Source organism: Rhipicephalus sanguineus, chromosome 4 (assembly GCF_013339695.2).
Source record: "Rhipicephalus sanguineus isolate Rsan-2018 chromosome 4, BIME_Rsan_1.4, whole genome shotgun sequence".
Taxonomy (NCBI): Eukaryota; Metazoa; Arthropoda; class Arachnida; order Ixodida; family Ixodidae; genus Rhipicephalus; species Rhipicephalus sanguineus.
Window position 1 is genome coordinate 174,283,304 of NC_051179.1, and position 18,667 is coordinate 174,301,970.

An 18,667-nucleotide genomic window follows, 5' to 3' on the forward strand; every position below is an offset into this window, starting at 1 on the left:
GGAACTGCAATCAGCCTTGAGTTATGGTATGTTGCAGTGAACCATCCCCCGTTGTCAAGGGTTTTCGGTTGCGAGACGCCCGTAGCATTTTCTCCGCCTTGATGATTCTTTTCGATCGATGTCGTGGCTCTGGTCGACGCAGCCGCGTCGTCATCAGCCATCCTCGTGCGTTCCGTAGAAGCTCGAGCAGCGTTCCGCCGGGCCGACGGCCCGACGCCGCCTCGGCTTAGAGCAGCGTTCTCCTCCTCGGATCTTCAAACAAGCAGACTATCGGGAAATCTGGACTTACGGTTAAAAACCGGTTATCCAGCGATTGTTCTTGATTAGTAGAAGACGATGGAGTACTTCATTTGCGGTGGCGGTGAAGTTTTCCGGGTAAGATGAAGCTTTGAAGCAGGAGCTCATCTCGAACGATATGCCTAGTCGAACGTTCCGTACTGCGGGCACTCACTACCGTCGTTTTGTCACTTTCCGAAGCCGTCGCCGCAGTCGAACGTGAGGCATCCTTTTCCGCCCCTAGAGCTCGTAGCTGTCGTCTTTCTGCATCCATCTCCCGAAGTTCAGATCGCCTAAGTTCTCGTTCTACACTTGTTTCAGCCTGCCACTTTCCGCCCTTGTGCTTACGTTTCCGCTTTAACACATTAGCAAGCCGAACGACATATGCAGGATGGTACGACGTAGCATGCCGCCATCGTCGCTGCGACCGCGCAGACGACTTCGGCGCAGATGAGCAAGCGTCCGAACTCCCTCCTTCCACCTCACAGCTATGGCACAACGGCTGAACTGAAGCCGCTGGACCGTCGTGGTAGAGTGAGTGGCGAGTCACGTTGATAGTCACGTAGAAACGGCTAGCGAGGCAGCGGTAGTGCCAGCAGTGGTCGGAGGGCAGCTTGTCACGGCCATAGGCGTGCGCAAAGGGGGGGCGTGGGCAGGGGGGCGGCCGCCCCCCTAGTCACCTAAGTGGGGAGGGCGCAATGTCTGCCCCACACATTGACCTAATAAGGAGGGGGGCGCTGCGATGAACCTTCGCCCGCCTTCGCCGACCTGAAGGGGAACCCTGCACACGCCTATGGTCACGGGGTATCCGTTCTGCGCTTCAAGGCCACGCGGAGCTACGAAGCGATACTCGCTCGACTAGGCCAGAAAAGCGTTTGCTTTAAAAGCTGCCGTAGACACAAAAGCCCTCTTCCAATACTGTCTAGCTGAACTTTCCAGTGCGGCTTCGTACAAACCGCAGAACAAAAGCCCTAACCACACTGTGTAACGCTCCCTTCGTTGGTGTTATGTTTCTCATATTGAAGGACTGTCTGCCTTTCACTAAAATTTTACACAACGTTTGTAACATAGGCCCACACGAGCGCACTCTGCAGCGTTCATTGAAGATACATATTTGAGAAGGCATATTTTCTTAAAGAAAATAGTAAAAATATTGCCTCTTGGAAATTTACAGAGCCTGTCCTCACATTGTTACAAACTGCATGCGTGAGCTTTTTTTACATTTAGCAAACAAATTTATACCCTCATGCGGCTCACGCCCCTGCTCGCAGAGGTATAAAGTTGAATGTGTGTAGCTAGCTCCATAGACGTCCTTCTTGAAAGCGTTGGATTACGTTATGGCGAATTCGAGAAATGCATTTTGTCCTTATCAGTGCGTTGAATTCCTCAACAGCCTTTTCATAGGCACGTAAATGCAATAAAAGTTGCCACCTATACAACAAATGTATTCTTCCAGCTCTTTCTTGTTACACAATGTAACGGCAGCTGCCTAAGTGATGTTCGCACCACATATCGTAAATAGCAGGAAACTCGGTACTACCAGCGTAATTAATAGCTTTAGAAAGCCAAATAATCTGCTTTTGTTTCTTCTTCGCCGTTTCCAGATGATCTCGCCAGTTCTCATTTCCTCCTTGGCATGGAATTTGCTGGTCTCGACGAGCATGGGCGCAGAGTCATGGGTATTGTGCCAGCCCAGGGCTTGGCGACAGCTGTGGCTGTCGACCCAACTTTCTTGTGGGAAGTTCCAGAAACGAGGAGCCTTCAGCAAGCGGCCACGGTACCGATGGTGTATGCCACAGCGTACTACGCTCTTCTTGTTCATGGGCACATGCGTCCTGGAGAGTCTGTGCTGATTCTTTCCGGAAGTGGAGGAGTCGGACAGGCGGCCATTTCCATCGCACTTTCCATGGGATGCACCGTCTTCACCACCGTCGGTATAACGAAATATCTTTATGAATACGTGGATGCGAGCAAGGATTTGCGTAAAGCCGGAATTGCCTAAGGAAAAGCTACTCAGTTTATTACGTGCTGAAATCGGGATATGATTATGAGAAATGAAGTAGTGCAGAGCTCTTGATAATTTTGGCCACCTGAGGTTTTTTAGCGTGCAGAGTACGCGGGCGTCTCGAATTTTTCCTCCATCGAATTGCGACAGCCGCGGCTGACACCGAGGCAGGGTCTCGGGCGCGGTTTTTTGGGGGGGTCAGCAGTCGAGGAGCGTAACCACTGCGCCACCGCTGTGGCTAGTCCTTAGTTTCTTGCACACGTCTAAGTGCAACTAAAAGAAACGCTAGCTCCAGTAAACTTGCTATGGCTGTTCGGCATATTTTTTTTACGAACGTCCTTATTGAGCATAACCTGCTACGTTTCCCGAATTTTTCGTGACATTTGCTGCGCTTTAATTCCACAGCCCTTCCTGGATGACTGCAATTATTTCTTAGAACTAAACAATCGAGAGGCTAATGTATACTGCTCGTGAAGCTTTATAGATCACGCATTTAATATGGAAGCTACTGGCGCATTGATGTTCATATATATGATGACAGCACAGAACAATCGCAGCATTTCTAAGCACTGTATTCCCATGAACAGAATGTTGAAAACCAGGAAGCGGAGCCGAAGTAGAGAACTTCTTGTTTATTTCACGATTGGTGAAAAAAAAACTAAAAATGGAATGCGGGCACGCGCTAGGGTCCACGCTCGCTTGTAACGTCTTCGCCTTCGCAATAGCTCCCAGCCGAACAATTTGCGTGGGTTTGCTTGTTTCAAGTCGACTGTCTACAAGATATTGAAGTTGGCCCAGCAGACTACGGGTGGTGCAACATCTGGACCGGTCTGCGCAATGTGGTGCCCGCAGAAGCGCGCAAGGTGCGTCAACGAACTTTGCCGTCACTGCCCGGAAACACTTGTGTGACTCGTCCATATTCCGGAATTGTCTTGTCAAGTTCAGTTCCTTTAATTTGATGTCTCCAAGCCTCACTGATTCTTGGCTTCTAGTCTTGGCGACATGAACTGAGCGAAGCTCTTGGACGTGCTCTCGTCGCCACCGGTTACCGAGATTGCGTAGCCCTTGTTCAGTGTGTTTCCATCTTCGCTGATGTGTTTCCCGTGACGACTCTGTCTCTCCGGATGCTTTGCTCGTTGCTTTGCTTGCTCCTTGCTTCGGATGCCTTGCTCGGGAAGAGGCGTCGAGTACCACCCGAAGTATCGTCGTAGTTCCGTGGCGTCTGAATACACACGCTGTGTCCCGTTGTGCGTGATATGTTCGCTGGTACTGTCCGCTGTGTCGTTTAGAGTGAAGTCATTGCTATAGTATCTGCTTATCGCTGTAGCGTATTCCTTCTTAAACTCTGGTTCTCGGCGTAGCCTTCCATGTATAGACTACAGTCTCTTGAAAGCAGCGCCCGTGTTGTCTTTAATCTCGGAACATTTGCTGTGCCCAGGCAATGTTATTTGACAGCGTTCACTGTTTCCTAGAGCTGATTCAACGAAGTCGTTTTTTCATCTTTCGAAGGTATCGCTTCGTTGGCTAGTCTTATACGTTCACCTTCCCTGAAAGATCTCAGCTGCTGGGAGAGGTTGGCTTCCATTAGGGAGATGTTGAAGGTCCTTACTGTTGCTGGCTTGTTAAACTTGGGCAAACTCCTGGTATATCCACGTAGTGTCCATCCCATGATTGTTTCGATGGCGGTCAAGGAGTCGTCTAGTCGCTAAACGTTTCCGCTGACAACCCACGAGTAATAGTCTGCTCCTATGAGCACGCATATTCCAGGCTCAGACGAGACTGAAAATACAGTGGCCTCATCCAAACGTAAGTTCTTGTCTCGCCTATTCTTGTACAGCTGTGTCTGTCAATGTTGACAAGTCGTTGCATATTTGAGGAACTTATATAGCCTGTATTTCAAGCGAGTTTGAGTCGTACTTACTATGCAGCGTGACTCGTACTCTCCGATTATATTTGCGAGGTGCGGAAAGGTTTTCAAACCCAGATATGGTGATCTGCGCTTCGGCTACCACTGTGGCTTTCTGCTTCCTAGACAAGTCTTCCGTAATGATGCTGCTTTGACTGCCACCATCAATCAACATCCTTACGGGGTGTTTCCTTCCAGTGCCCTAAGCCCAAACTTGAGCGGCCTGAAGAATAACTGTTATCGAGGCTCTTGAAGAGCTAAAAACAGTTCTCTGCGTTTCTGTATTCTGCTTCCATGTTGGATCGCACATAATTTTGATGTGTCGTTCCTTGCACTTCGCGCAGCGTATTCTTTTCTAGATTCTGCATTCTTTCGCCCTGTAAAATTGTCTAGCGCATCGGAAGCAACATCTTAATTTGCGGAGTTTCTCCCGTTTCTTATCTAAAGTTACCTCCGTTGAGCAGAGATCCACAGAGTTATCTTTGTCGCCACATGTATGCAACTCACTGGAATAAGCTTCACTGTCAACATAGAGGCAGGAACTTGCATATGTCTAGGGCTCGTTCTCTCTTGTCAACAGTCATCAGTGTACCCTGTTCCCGGCGTCCTACTTCAAGGCTGAAGAAGTCTAGAAGAGTAGCCAATTCATCAATTTGGTCACTAGTACCGCTCGTGTTTGTTGAAGACAAGGTGCGCCGAGTATAACGGAGCACCGTTTCTTGCGGAAGATTCTGTATTATAGCCGTCTTTAGTAGTGATCCATATTCTTTGTGTTCGACACCAAGGTTATGAAGGGATCTTATGCGGTTTTGGACCTCTTCATACAACTTTTGAAGCCCTCCTAAATCTTCGTAGATGGTAGAGGCAAAACAGCGCGAAATAACAGGGACCAAGGAAGCGTATACATGACACATGCGTTGACTTTCAACTAAAAATTTGTTGAACAAACATCATCATATACTGCTACTGCGCATGCTCTTACGAGGCAAGAAACTCATAACCACACTCCTGGCTAGATACGAGGCAACTAATTTAACACTATGACGATTACAATGACCTAAAAGGGAAATTTCCTTTTCCTGGAGTGCTATTGAAGGCTGACACAGTTACGCCCTGCCTTCTGTATTTTTTCGGCCTCGAACAACCAACCTTCGAGCGCTGACTTGACAATGCACTGCCGAGATCGCGAGTGCACCGCGGCATTTTCCCGAACGAGGGTTCTTTTCCACCACTACGACCAATAGACACGCGAAATCTCCGAGGGCCACAATATACAGAACGCAGGGCGTAACTGTGTCAGTCAGCCTTCAATAGCCCTCCAGGAAAAGGAAATTCCTTCTTCGCTTCTTTGCGCCGTCGTCGCGTTGATCGCGCCGATCGGCCGTGTTCTTCAGGCACCTCGCTTTATCGTCAGGGGTCTTAAACTGTTCTTCTTATCCTGGTCACGGCGCCATACTGTTGACAACCAGGACGCGGAGCCGAAGTACAGAACGTCTTGTTTATTTGACGCTGCGTAAAAAAACTAAAAATAGAATGCGGGCACGCGCTAGGGTCCACGCTCGATTGTCACTTGTTCGTCTTCGCTGCTCTTCAGAAATAATATTTAACACAGAACGTTATTACAATAATAGTAGCCAAAAATAATGTCTTTTCTACCCTTTCGTTTAGGTTCCAAAGAGAAACGAGAATTCCTTCTTCGCCGCTACCCACAGCTGGAAAACAGAAACATCGCCTATTCACGGGACTGCTCCTTCGAAACGCACGTGTTTCAAGAAACAAAAGGGAAAGGTAGTGGACCGGCTTACGGCTATAGCGCATAGGCTGGGAAACTTTGCGTTGCATGGGTGGCACAAAACACTCACGGAAGGCAAGAGAAGACACGACATTAACGGGCTGTGTGTTCTCTTGGCTACCGTTTGTTCGGCATCACTTTCCAGTGCAAAATATCCCAACCAACGGTCAATATACACTAACTAGACCAAAGGAGCGCCTTACTGCCCTAGAGTAGCATGGTGCTCTGTGTCTAATGCGTTTCATAATACTGCACTTGCATGTAGGCAGGTCATTGCCGTGAAATTTATTGGAAAACGCAACACTATTTATGTTTCTCTTTAATTTTCGTGGTCTGCCCATCGTAGTCTTATAATGAATTGAATGAGTTGCTAGACGGGTCTCCCTTTTATATATGAAAGCCGGAAACACACGCGGAAAGAAGAAAGGACTGTTTGACGTCATTCGAAGACCTCGTGTGAAGTGCCAAGCAGCTGCCACCTAATCTTTACCGGGAACGCGTGGAACGGTGTTCGCATTGCTCACATGTGCCTTATGATCCAGCGCGCCGTTTTCATGCTTGTTTTGTTATTTTCTTTAGTGAAACAAATACTAAGCTCTATGCTATATGCCTGACTGCAAAGAAAGATATGGCGTCTGCCTTCAATTATTAAAGGGCCCCAAAACCACGCACATGTCCAAATTTAGTTGAGGCGTTGCAGTTGTGCACGAGTCTACAGCGAACTCGTATGTCGGCTCCTCGGTCCACCTATCCGAATGCCCTTCCTCAGCGTCCGAGGTAAAAACGCAAGGAACGTGCGCATCTGCAAGAAGATGAGCACGCGAGCGCGAGCGTCAGTTGGTGGTTTAGGGGCCTGGCGTTTCGTTTTAGGGGCGAAGCTCCTTAAGGCGGCACCCGTTCGTCCCTCGTAGTCGTAGTAGTGCGTAACCAGTCGTAACGCGAGTACCAGATCTTGACCTCCAAGGTGGTGCCGGTGGGAGATCTTTCCTGTGCGTTGTTGAACAATAAAAAATTCGCAGCGTGCGCGTTAACTAAAAGCCGAATTCTTCTGTCTCTCATTCCCCAATAGCAGCCATTGGCATGTTCCAGCAGGAAACGTTAGTAGAAGTAGAAGTGTAAGTGTTAGCTAAAAGCCGACTTCTTCTGTCTCTCATTCCCATTAGCAGCCATTGTTTACCTCCAAGGTAGTGCCTGGTGAGATTTCTCCTGTGCGTGATTAAACAATAAAAATTTTGTTCAAAACGCCGTTGTTTGATGAAATAAACCAACGAAAGACGCCAGATCTTTTCTAAAAGCAAAACGAAAGAACGCCAGGTGTTTCTAGAGCAAAACGAAAAGACGCCAGATGTTTTCTAAAGCAATGGTTTTCTAAACAATGAAAATTCACAGCGTACATGTAAAATTAAAATGAGCAGCAAGTCGTCATAGCTCATCGAAACTTTAGTATAAACGCGCCCGATCTCACGTCGGTGATGATGTACTGGGCAGAATTCACGCAAGATTCACGGTTTACCGATGATCCTCCGCAGCTTCGCCCACTCATCATCATTCACTTCGTGGATATGCTGTGATTTTTTAGTCCACGGAGACGAAACTGTTCCGGGGTAGAGGTATACAGCTTCACTGTAAAACGCTTGAGCTACGCCTTCAAGAAGGTAACGTAATACCGCAATCGGGCCCAGTCCCCTTCGCCATCTCGTTCGCGTTCCATGCTTCTCTTCTTGGTGGATACCCCAACCGTGCTTCCAGGAAAGGAGCATCAGCGTACGTAACATGAGCTGTCTTAAACTCTCCTAGAGTACCTGCTGCATGAACAGTCGCGGAGGGACCACTACGCTATAATTCACCATTTTAACAATAACTCATGTTCGGCTGAGCATTCGTGCTGTCACAGTAGAGCGAAGGTGACGCGGGATCTGATAGAATTTTGAAACCTCGTAACATTTAGGCTCGCGGAAAGCGTAGTAGTGAGCGCGCAGTGAACAGCTATAGACTCAATCGCCGGAACTTCTGTCAGGCCAGAACGTATTGTTCCGTTAGTTTGTTCATAACCGCCGCAAAACAGCGCCAAAGAACACAGGTGACTAGAAAAGGGGGGACACGACTCGCAAAGAGGGAACGCTGCCGACTGAAAGTTTATTTGGGCAGGGTAGAATAACTAGAATAGGTACACGAGTACAAAGAAAGATGCAAATGCACAAAGAACACCACATGCTTATGCTTTCTAAAGTGTCTAATCCAAGTCCTGATAGGAATGTCACAATGTTCTTTGAAAACATAACAGAGAGCATGTTTATCTCTTTTGAGAGCTTTTACAATTTCTCTACTTATCTTGTAAGTTGAAATGAACATGATGCTGATTTTTAAATGAATGTGCGCAAACGCAGTTCACATTGTGGATAACTAAACGCCTAGAAACGGCTTGTGTTCTGCTGTACATCTGCTCATTTATTCTGCCATTTCGGCATCATCACTTCTGCATTATCTTTGTGGCGTCGCATGAAGGAACAGCATAGGCCACGTTTTCAGTGCACTGTAGAAATTTATCCCGATGTGTTTTCTTTTCGTGCACCGATATTTGCTGATTCCTTCATTATTAACTGCTCTGATAACTTTATAAGCTTGTCAGCTGCGGCAAAAATCACTAACTCTCACCTTTTCACCCACGTTTCTCAAGTTATGCGAAACTAAATAGATGGAAGGCGGACACATTCTTTGAAAACATTCGAGCTCCCGCAATGTTGCCAATAGCAATAATAATAATAAATGGAGTTTCGTGTGCAAATACCACCGAATGATTATGAGGTATACCATAGTGAAAGTATCCGAAAATTTAGACCATCGGGTTCTCTTTAACGTGCACAGACACTGTCTCCCCTTTTTTAAATGCGAATGCATTTCTTAGTCGGGGGTTGTCGTGCGTCCCTGGTCGGCATGCGCACACATCTCTCAGCGCGCGCTCCTCCTCGCCCCTAGCAACAGCTGCGCCGCGCCTAGCAACCTGAGCAGGTGGTGAGCGGCGGAGGGTAAGGGAGAGGAGGAGCGCGCGGGCGTGTCGCGTCGCGGACCAGCGGAGGGTCAGGGAAAGGAGGAGTGTACCCGGTGAGGGCGCTCGCATCGCGGAGCTCGCTCGGCGGAGACATCTTGATAGCGATGGAAGTCGGTGAAGTCGAATCTCTCGCGGCAACGATACCACTAGGACGAAGTGTAACACAATGCAACTCGAGCATTACGCCTCTCCCGTCTGCTGGCGTCACTCCAGTTGCTTCAACGTCATCATCGGTTGGAGAGGAAGACACAGCTGCGAAGCGAAGAGCACGTAATGCCGAACGCATGCGCTTGAAGCGAGTCGCCGATGCGGAACTCCGTGCTCGGGAAGCCGCTGTGAAACGCCAACGACGAGTCGAAGATCCTGACATGTGTGCTCGGCATGCTGCTGTCCGGCAACAACGGCGAGCTAAGAACGCTACAAATAAACGTCAACCACGAGCCGAGAACGTTGAAGTGGTTCGTATTCCAGAAACGGCGGGGAAACGTCAACGGAGAGCCGCCGACCTTCGACTGAAACAGCGGGAGGCCGAGGCCAAGCGCCAACGACGAGCGGCCGATCTCGCCGGCGCCCGCGAGCGGGATGGCGCTCTTCGCGCGGTGACTCGCGCTCGGCAGTTTGCCGGGCCGGACGCACGTTTCAAGCGTGATTTCGAGGAGCGGAGATTTGGCCACAGCTGCAAGGTGTGTGATCGGTTGTGGTTTGACAACAATCTTAGCGTGATCGGAAACATCAAGAAGGAGTCGAGTCGTTTGAACGCGCTTCGGGTTCTTTGGAACGAGTTTGGAAGAGGAGCTGCTGGTGATGAGATCATCGCCGTCTGTGACGACAACCCTCGTCTTTCGCCGTTCAACTCGTACCTGGTGTGTGCCTCGTGCCGCGAGTCTCTCTGCGAAGGCGGCTCGAGAGAGAGTTTACACTCGCGCTCCTCAACGTTCGGTCTCTGTCTGCGCACTCGCTGGACGTTGCTCGATGTCCCCTGCTCGGCAGAGTCGATCTGCTGTGTCTCACCGAGACTTGGAACAACAACGGTGGTGATGTACAAGTGCAAGGGTATGATGTTGCTGCGTCTGCGCGTGCCATCAACACTCGCCGAGCCGGTGGTGTGGACGTGTTCCTCAAGCGCTACTTGCCCTTCAGCGAAGAACTGCGACAGCAGCGACTGTCCTCACTCCTCGTTCTTGATCGCAGTGTCTGCCCGACTGTGGCGGATGCCGACGCCGTCAAGGAGTACTACTTTGCTCGAAGCGGCAAGGACGGCGAGTACTGCGGTGTTAGTCTCGTGTCGAGCGTGTACGGGAACTTTATATCGCACGCCACTGCCACGTCTCCCGTTCGAGACGCGTCTCCGTACAAGGACTTGTACACCCTTGCCTACACCGGAGACGAAGTCTTTATGGTGACCGTGTACCTCGTGCCAAACCTCGCTCGGGACGCCGTTGCCGCGAAGCTTGACGCGTCTATGGGAAGTGTGCGTGTGCGCTCCAAACCCTCTGATCCCAATGTCTTGGTCGGCGACTTCAACGTTGACGTGCGCAAGAAGAGTGGCTGGTGGAGTACATGCAGACCAAGCACTCTATGCATTGTCTCTCTGCCGCCTCCGACAACACGTGCCCCGCTACCATTCACGGGAGTTGCATTGATCTGGTCTTTACGCGAAACTGTGCCGCGCGTATAAGACCCTTTGACCGTGCACTTCAGCGACCACAAGGCGGTGATTGTGGCCGTCAGGTACAACAATAACACGAACAGGTGCTGACGTATGAATAAATAATGCTTACGTACACACTCTCGTCTCTCTTCATTAATTAATCGCACACTCATCGGGTGCACCCAAATGCATTCGCATTTCCTCACGATCCTCTTCGGGGAGGTGCGGCTTTTTTTCTGGTTTCATTTTTATGGCACTGTTTTATTACTGCATCTTGTCAGCTTTCCGACGTTTGATGTTGTGAGCATGCTGTTATAGGCGCGGTGCGCCTATAACAGCATGCTAACAACATCAAACGCTGCTGTTAGCATGCTGGTATAGGCGTGCTGTTATAGGCGCGGTGCGCCTATAACAGCATGCTATTAACCTATTAACCTATAACAGCATGCTATTAACAGCGTGCTATTAGCCTATAACAGCATGCTGTTATAGGCTAATAGCTTGCCATATGGGGTGAATGGAATCAGTTCTCAAGGATTGAGGTAGGCTTGAGATTTACTGTTATTTCAGTACTTTTATGTGTACTCACTGGAAACGGTTAATAACCTGCCACTAAACCCTGGTGACGTGATAAGGTTTCAGATACACCACATACCCCACATTCTTTTACTAGGTGTGGACCTCGTGCTCAACTCGCTGGCAGAAGACAAGCTGCAGGTCAGCGTACGTTGCCTCGCTACCCATGGCCGCTTCCTCGAGATAGGAAAAGTTGACATGTCCAACGACTCGGCATTAAAAATGTCTGTGTTCTTGAAAGGCATCACATTCCACGGAGTCGTATTCGAGCATCTTCATGGTGATGAGGTCATTGAGGTGGAAGAAAGGCGTCTCGTTGCGGGATACATTCGTGCTGGCATCGCATCGGGAGCCGTGAGACCACTTGTTGACATCTTGTATCCTCATGACCAAATGGAGGATGCCTTCCGGTTCATGGCCTCAGGAAAGCACATCGGCAAAATTGTGCTCGAGGTGAGAGCGTCCTCATAGGTAGCTGATCCACTTACGCATTTTCGCTCAAGAAGCATACACTAATTTATTTGCATCATGCGGCCTACAAACACTTGCGTTGTGTGACCTAAAAATGGCGGTACCGTATGAATGGCAAAGGTAGAAGCTCTTAATTAGTGCTCCTTTTCTAAGCAGGTAAAGGCGTGTTCAGGTTTGAGATTTTTATTGCCTTCATTGTCAGAAGAGATCACAGTAGTTAGTCAAATAAACTACTCTATGCACACTGAACTAGAGTACCAGGTGCAAGTTAAGCAGCACTTGCTCACTCACATAATACTGTTCGTTTTTAACACCTTTAGTTCATTTCGCCTAAAATATAGTTTTCCTTTACTTTATATCTCATGTTATTATTATAAAGAAAAAGTGGGATTTTATAGGCTCCTTAGACATATTTAGGGCAAGAGGCGGTGCTTCTTTCTAAGAAAGAAATCGAAATTTTGCACAATTATAGTCTCTATTTGGTACGCGCTCTTCTCTGGGAACAGCAAAATTAATTTCTGTTCCTAGGCAGACCTACGCTAAAGGATAAAATGGAGGAGCCACAATTTTGGTGCGTGCCTTGGCTTCACAGCCACATTAGATGAGATTTAGCTGCACAAACTATCTTTATATATCGGGCCCCTTGAAATGAGTGAACCTCCCACGATATGTTACTTATTGTAGCGGCGTATTGACTCAGGGCCGTAACATGTGTGGTGCATATGATTGTTTCGCTTTTTTGATATGGCGCAGTCCTCTGCAAGTCAACACAATCTTTCTCCATAAATAAGGAAATACGTGCACATTGGTATTAAAAGAACGCAGATCAACCCTGTGCACCATAAGCGCTTCATAACATTTCCACTTCAAGCGCTCCCATAATTATGCCGGGCGACTTATCGTTTGTCTACTTCGGATAGCCTTACGCAGTAGACTCAAGGGCGTTTTGACGAATTATTGGGCAACGTTCAGTTTCGAATGTTCCAGCTAAAAAAATTCGTCGAAAATGTGCAGATCCAGCCGGAGGAAACCCTGCAGAAACGTGGAGCGCCCATGCCACTGACTGTCGAGGCTACAGCACGCACGTGGTTTTATGAGCACAAGTCATATGTTATCACCGGTGGTCTGGACGGTTTCGGCCTAGAGCTGGCCGAATGGATGGTCAAGCGAGGATGTCGCAAGCTTCTACTCACCACTCGCTCAGGAGTGCGCACTGGGTACCAGCGGCTTTGTCTTCATCGGTTCGAGAAGGCCGGAGCCAATGTCATTGTGAGGAAGATAGACGCATCTGAGGAGGACGGTGCTCGAAAAGTTTTTGAAGAAGCTACAGCCATGGGACCCGTAGGAGGTATATTCATCCTGGCTGTGGTAGGTAACCATTCTTTAATGTGAACCGGAAAATTCCGTCCAGGACTAGCAAATTCGAGCTGTATTTTTCACAAACGTAGAAAGCGTAGCTATAAAATATTGTAATGGCCTTTCTTGTATAGTAACATAGCCCTCATGTGACTTTCATTGCTGTTCTTGGAGCAGTAAATGTTTCATTGCTCCAGCTACTCACAAGCCGTTAGATGTCTAAATTAATGGACACGCAACCAACTGCTTGTTCATGGGTTTGCTTCGTCTGACAGTTAGGACGTACACAGTGTTTTAATCAGCTTGACTACCCAACATTACCTCCGATAGATGCCACTTGTGCCAAATGCGACATCGATGCCAGTTTTCCAAACGCTGTGGTATTCCAGATTACTTGAGCACGGGTATTGTGAATTCCAGCTTTTACAGAGTAGCAGATGAGCGCATTTTTGTCTCCATTTAAATAGGAAACATTTCTCGGTGAACTAAAGGCACTTTGACCCTTTCTATCTGTCTAGCAGCCTACGTCTTGGCACTCTTGTTATCGTCTCCATAACTTCGCATATATCAAAATTGGCATAAAAGGGATGAGTGAATGAAGAGCGCGATTCACAGGCCACGACATGAATGACGTGATTTACCTGTCATCCACGTCATACAACCCTTTCCACTATTCACGTGTGGCACATACCCGCATACCACAGGCCTTGGTATGCGGCATAGATGACTCGCTGTCTATATGTCTATATCAACCCCAACTTTGGAAATCTCAACGCGATTGCGTGAAGGCGTACCCTGTCGCAGAAAATCCGGTGCCGGCGTCGAGGGCGTTGACGATGAGCGAAAAATCCCAATGCAAGGAAAGAATAAAAGTCACCGCTGGCGCCGGTATCGAACCAACGTAAATGTAACTGGTAGCGAAGCTTCCATAGAAGGCCCTACGTTCAGAAAATGGTCGCTCACCAGCTGCTGCTGCGGCTTAGCGCCATCTATATGGGGCAACACTTCCGGCGGAACAAAAAATAAACCGGATGTGAAGCAATATTCGGTAAAGAAGTGACGTAATTTCTTTGGCACTGGCGCGAAATATGATCTAAACATAGTTTTCGTAGGCCCATGATCGCTAAGGACTCACGCTAAGGCGAGCCGGCGAGTGCGCTACAAGTCAACGCGAGCTAAACTAATATCCACTCATGACTAGACAGTGGTGTTGATGTGTGGTTCCGTTTAATTCGCCTTGGTTTTATTAGGAAACTTATTCTTGGGAGTCTTATTCTGCGTCCGTGGCATCTTCCGTAGGTGGACTAAAGCAAGCAGAACCCTACCGCTCCATAATTGCAGCGTTGCTTATTTGCTTCGCACATACGCAGGTTCCTTAATGTATACATTCCTTGTGTTCTTCAGTTCTAACAAGAAGAAATGACGCGTGGTCTCGCAAAAATTATGACATTTCACTTTTATGCAATGGTCACAATAACGCAACTTTATTACACTGCACACAATGTGCACCAAGTGTGGTAAAAGTCCGAAAAGTGCGCAGACACTACGTGCGCTATGTTTTGCCTTGTGTTCCAATAAATTGCCCTTACGTCTAACGTATACAGGCATGCGAAGTGCAGAACACCAAAACACGCGAGGGGTTTGTCGTCGCAGTTGAATTTTACCAGCGCGCTTTTCCATGCACTGCGAGGGCTTCACTGAATAGTGCAGATGTCGCTAAGAAAGAAGGTTGTTTCGTAATAATTAAACACTGTCATAACTTCTTTGCATATTGCACCTACGTAATGTTGTCAGGGACATAAATGTCATTTGTAAAACAAAGATTGCTTCGCCCTTGAATAAAATTTGGTTTTTCGCTATTAGTGTTTGTTCACTCCCCACATGGTAGCGCTTCTATCGCACCACCGATAACTCCCTTTGCTGATGTCGCTGGTTATAGATTCTGAACCGCTTTTTGCCCGAAGCTTCGCGACCTATTTGGGTCGACTTTAGTCTAACCCTCGCATTCTGCATGGCAGTAAAATATTCTACAACACAGTCACGCCAGTACTCCAAACTGCCGCGAAAAAAGCCTTACACAAGCTTCATGACGGGACAGCGCCTACTGTGGTTCCAGTGTTGGCTGTCCGCTGTTAATTGAAAATCCCCAGTGGCTCATACCAGCATTCCTTGGGTCGTGGTATGCGGTTTTGTACCAGACGTTATTCAAGTAAACGGTTTCATGACGTACGCGACAAGTATCTCACGCTATTCAAGCAACGACCTGTTCATCGTGTTCGTCATTCACTAATGCGCTCCCGTGCAAATTGCGGTATGTGTTTAGTTAAGGAGATCACCAGGAGAGCGTCCATACGAAGGCGGCTATGTAGATAGACACGCAGAGTGAAATGGTCAAAGTGCCTTTGGTTCGCTAAGAAATGCTTCGCATTTAAAAACTAGTCAGCTTCAATGCTTGACGTCGCACTGACTTGTCACTGACAGACAAACAGTTGCTTGGCGTGGTTGCACTCAAAAACTGATCGGGAACATTTCGGACAGGAAATTTAGTGATGCATGTCTTCGTAAATATGTGGTGTGATCATGCTCCTTCAGGGCTTCTGATCAACTCTAGAGAGCATGGAAATAGCATCGCGTTCTGCGTTCTGGCAGAAAGTAACGAGAACACATGCCAGTATTGACGAACTAAAAAAAATCTGAGTGGCAGCTCAAAAAAGAAAGGTCCAGCTGCTGTGCGTTACCTGTCTGATAAGGGCAAAGCGAGCCGCGCATACTTCGCCGCCACCATGCTCCCATCTCTTGACGGATTGAACAAAGAAAGTGGCCTGTACCGCAAAACACTACATGTAGTCAGCTAGTCCGCTGATTACGTGTATTTTTTGGCTATTGTTTTCACTCATACACCTTGCAAGTGTCGCCTAGATGGGGAGAGATGCTCAAAATCTAAACAAAGGCGGACAGCCAAATGACCTACATGCGAGGTCACTTCGCCAGGTGCCGTCGTCACATGTCCGCCGATGGGGTCAGGTCTTGTGAAAAAATTCGCCGAACGTACTTTTTGAAACAATTACCACGCCCCTAACAAACCATTTCGAAGTATTAAATGCAAACAGGCACATATTGTCCCGCGCGCTTCTTAGTGAATTATTGTGCAACTGGCCTGTTACACGTGCAAACCACCGCTCAGGACAGACAGGGTAGTATGGGCCATAATGAGCGCTCCTCCAGACAGTATATAAGTGGACATCTTGCAATCTAAGAAAAAGGGCAGATTTACGGCTTCTTTCTTTCACACAAAATAATCACCTGTCACCCGGCATTCCCGGTACCGGGTGCGCGGCGATAGCAGCGGGACATAGCATCCTTGACATGAATTTGGTGAACGCAGTGCTTTCGAGAATGGAAACGTGCGGAATCGAGATTTATTTATTTATTTATTTATTTGTAAAATACTGCTAGCCTAAGAAGGCTGTAAGCAGGAGTGGGTATACAAAGATCAATACATACAAATGTATACAAAAAGAATACATACATACTATGCAAAAAACAAGAAACCGATAGCGGCATTCTTCACACTGAGTATCTTTTTACAGCAATAATATCAACACTTACATCGATAACCACAATACCACTTAAATGCGCTGTAACCATTATATTAGAAGTACTACTAACGCATAGTGCACATGACATGAAAGAATATGCGCATTTTTTCGCATGTAAGGTAACCGATAATGAATTTACGTATCGTCAAAAGAAGGAAAGAAAAAACAACAGAAAAAAATAACATACAGATAGAAATACACAAGCGGACATTGACAGAAGAAATCAGTAGATTCAAATATTTAAACAGTCGACAAATGAGCCTTCAGTGTCAGAGTGAAATCTGCTGTGGCCGTACGTTCCACGACATCAGCTGGGAGGTGTTTCCATTCCCTTACCGCTCTGGGAAAAAAGTGTTCTGAAATACCTTTGTTCGGCAGTTATAGTCCCGTAGTATTTTTGAGTGATGAGAGCGTGTGATTCGCTTATTTACAGGATGAATGAAATGGCACTTTTCTATTCCTATTTTATTGTGAAAAATCTTGTATAGATACACGAGCCTTTCTGTGTGACGCCGGTATTCCAGGGGTTCCAGTTCAGCCCTTTCCACTAGCATACTTGTGAAAACTGACGACCATTGTTCCTTCCTTGGTTTTGTTGTCAGTTGGTTTTCATTATGGCTGTGTCTAACAAAGAAACAAAATCAGGCGAAGCTTGCACTAAGCTGCGCAAGGCTTGAAACAGCGAAACTGGACGATACTGATGTTTAATCTGGTTGCTTCTAGGTTGCTTCTAGGCCTTCGCTAAGTGATGCAGGATGTTTCTAGGTTACTTCTAGGTCATAGCTAGGCTTTAGCTAGGTGATGCTAGGTTGTTTCTACGTTGATCCCCAGCACATATTCGAGTTGGACCACAGAGAGTCACAGGCACGACAGGGTTGTCCAAACTCCAAAGACTGAACCTCGCGACGTGCGCACAGATCTGTGCGCTTGTTCGCGCCTCTCATAGATCTACGGGCACGTCGTCGTTTGCATAGGCGTATATACCGGGGGCACAAGGGGGGCGCTAGCCCCACTGCGAAATGTTAGGGGGGCAGAGCCCCCCGACAGTCGACAGTGGTCACTGTCGGCTGCACTGGTAAACCAACAACCGAGTCGAAGTTTTATTGCGATAGCAATTATATGGACAGTCTCGGCTGGAATTTGCCGTCGCCGTCGCCGCCGTCATGCACCGTATATGTATAAGTATGTATATATATATAAACGCCCCAAAGAAAAATAATTCAGAAAAATGCTTCCGAAGCGCGGAATCGAACCAGTGACCTCTTCCTCCGCCGCGAGTGGCGCTAGCCACTACGCCATGAAACGCAGATCCTCCACGTAGGTAACGGCGAGCGTTATATACACACCTTTTTCCGTTGGACGGACTCAGAGACGGCTGCGCTTATAAGCGTTTCCTCATTACCAGCGAGATGGCGTTAGGAGCCCGACGGGCGCATTTAAAAGTCATCGGCGAGCTCGCTCGCTTCTTCTTATATTTGCGCATGGGAGAAGCTTGCCCTTCCGCTGTCTGCTCGCGCGGTTTTCTCGTGGCGAGGGGTAGAGGAATGTTTCACGCTTTCACCGTGATGTCCGCGCTCATGTTACGACGCGTATGAATGTCACTCGAGCTCAGGGACGCCGCTAAACGAACAAACAGAAGATGAGCGCGAACTATCAAGTGTCACAGCTCGACACTTGAAGCACGCTAGTTTCCTTCGCTGCTTCGGCCGCCTTTGCAACAGGAGCGCTGAGAGTATCCACTGGCGAGCCTCACATCATATAGCATTAGTTTCTTGCTATCGCATTCATTGCTTCAGCCTTGCGGCGAAACTGTGACTTTTTTTTCAACAGAGCAATCACGCCATTATATAATTAATTTGTCCTGCGCTTCTGCTGTGATAATCATCCGTGTCTTGAGGCACCGTTGATAAGCACTGTAGGCTCTCTTCGGTGCAGGTCGCCTATTCGCCGCTGTCGTGCCTTAATCGCGCCCCATCATTGCAGAGG

General features: G+C 47.9%; 1 protein-coding gene across 1 annotated transcript in view; it reads left to right on the forward strand.

Moving 5' to 3' along the window:
- The window catches only part of LOC119391860 (fatty acid synthase), a 507,973-nt gene that overhangs the window by 472,771 nt on the left and 16,535 nt on the right, over positions 1 to 18,667 (forward strand). Inside the window, exon 21 of the mRNA XM_049415427.1 lies at positions 12,741 to 13,094. Within this exon, the coding sequence (XP_049271384.1) occupies positions 12,741 to 13,094 (354 nt within the window). The remainder of the gene's footprint in view (positions 1 to 12,740; positions 13,095 to 18,667) is intronic.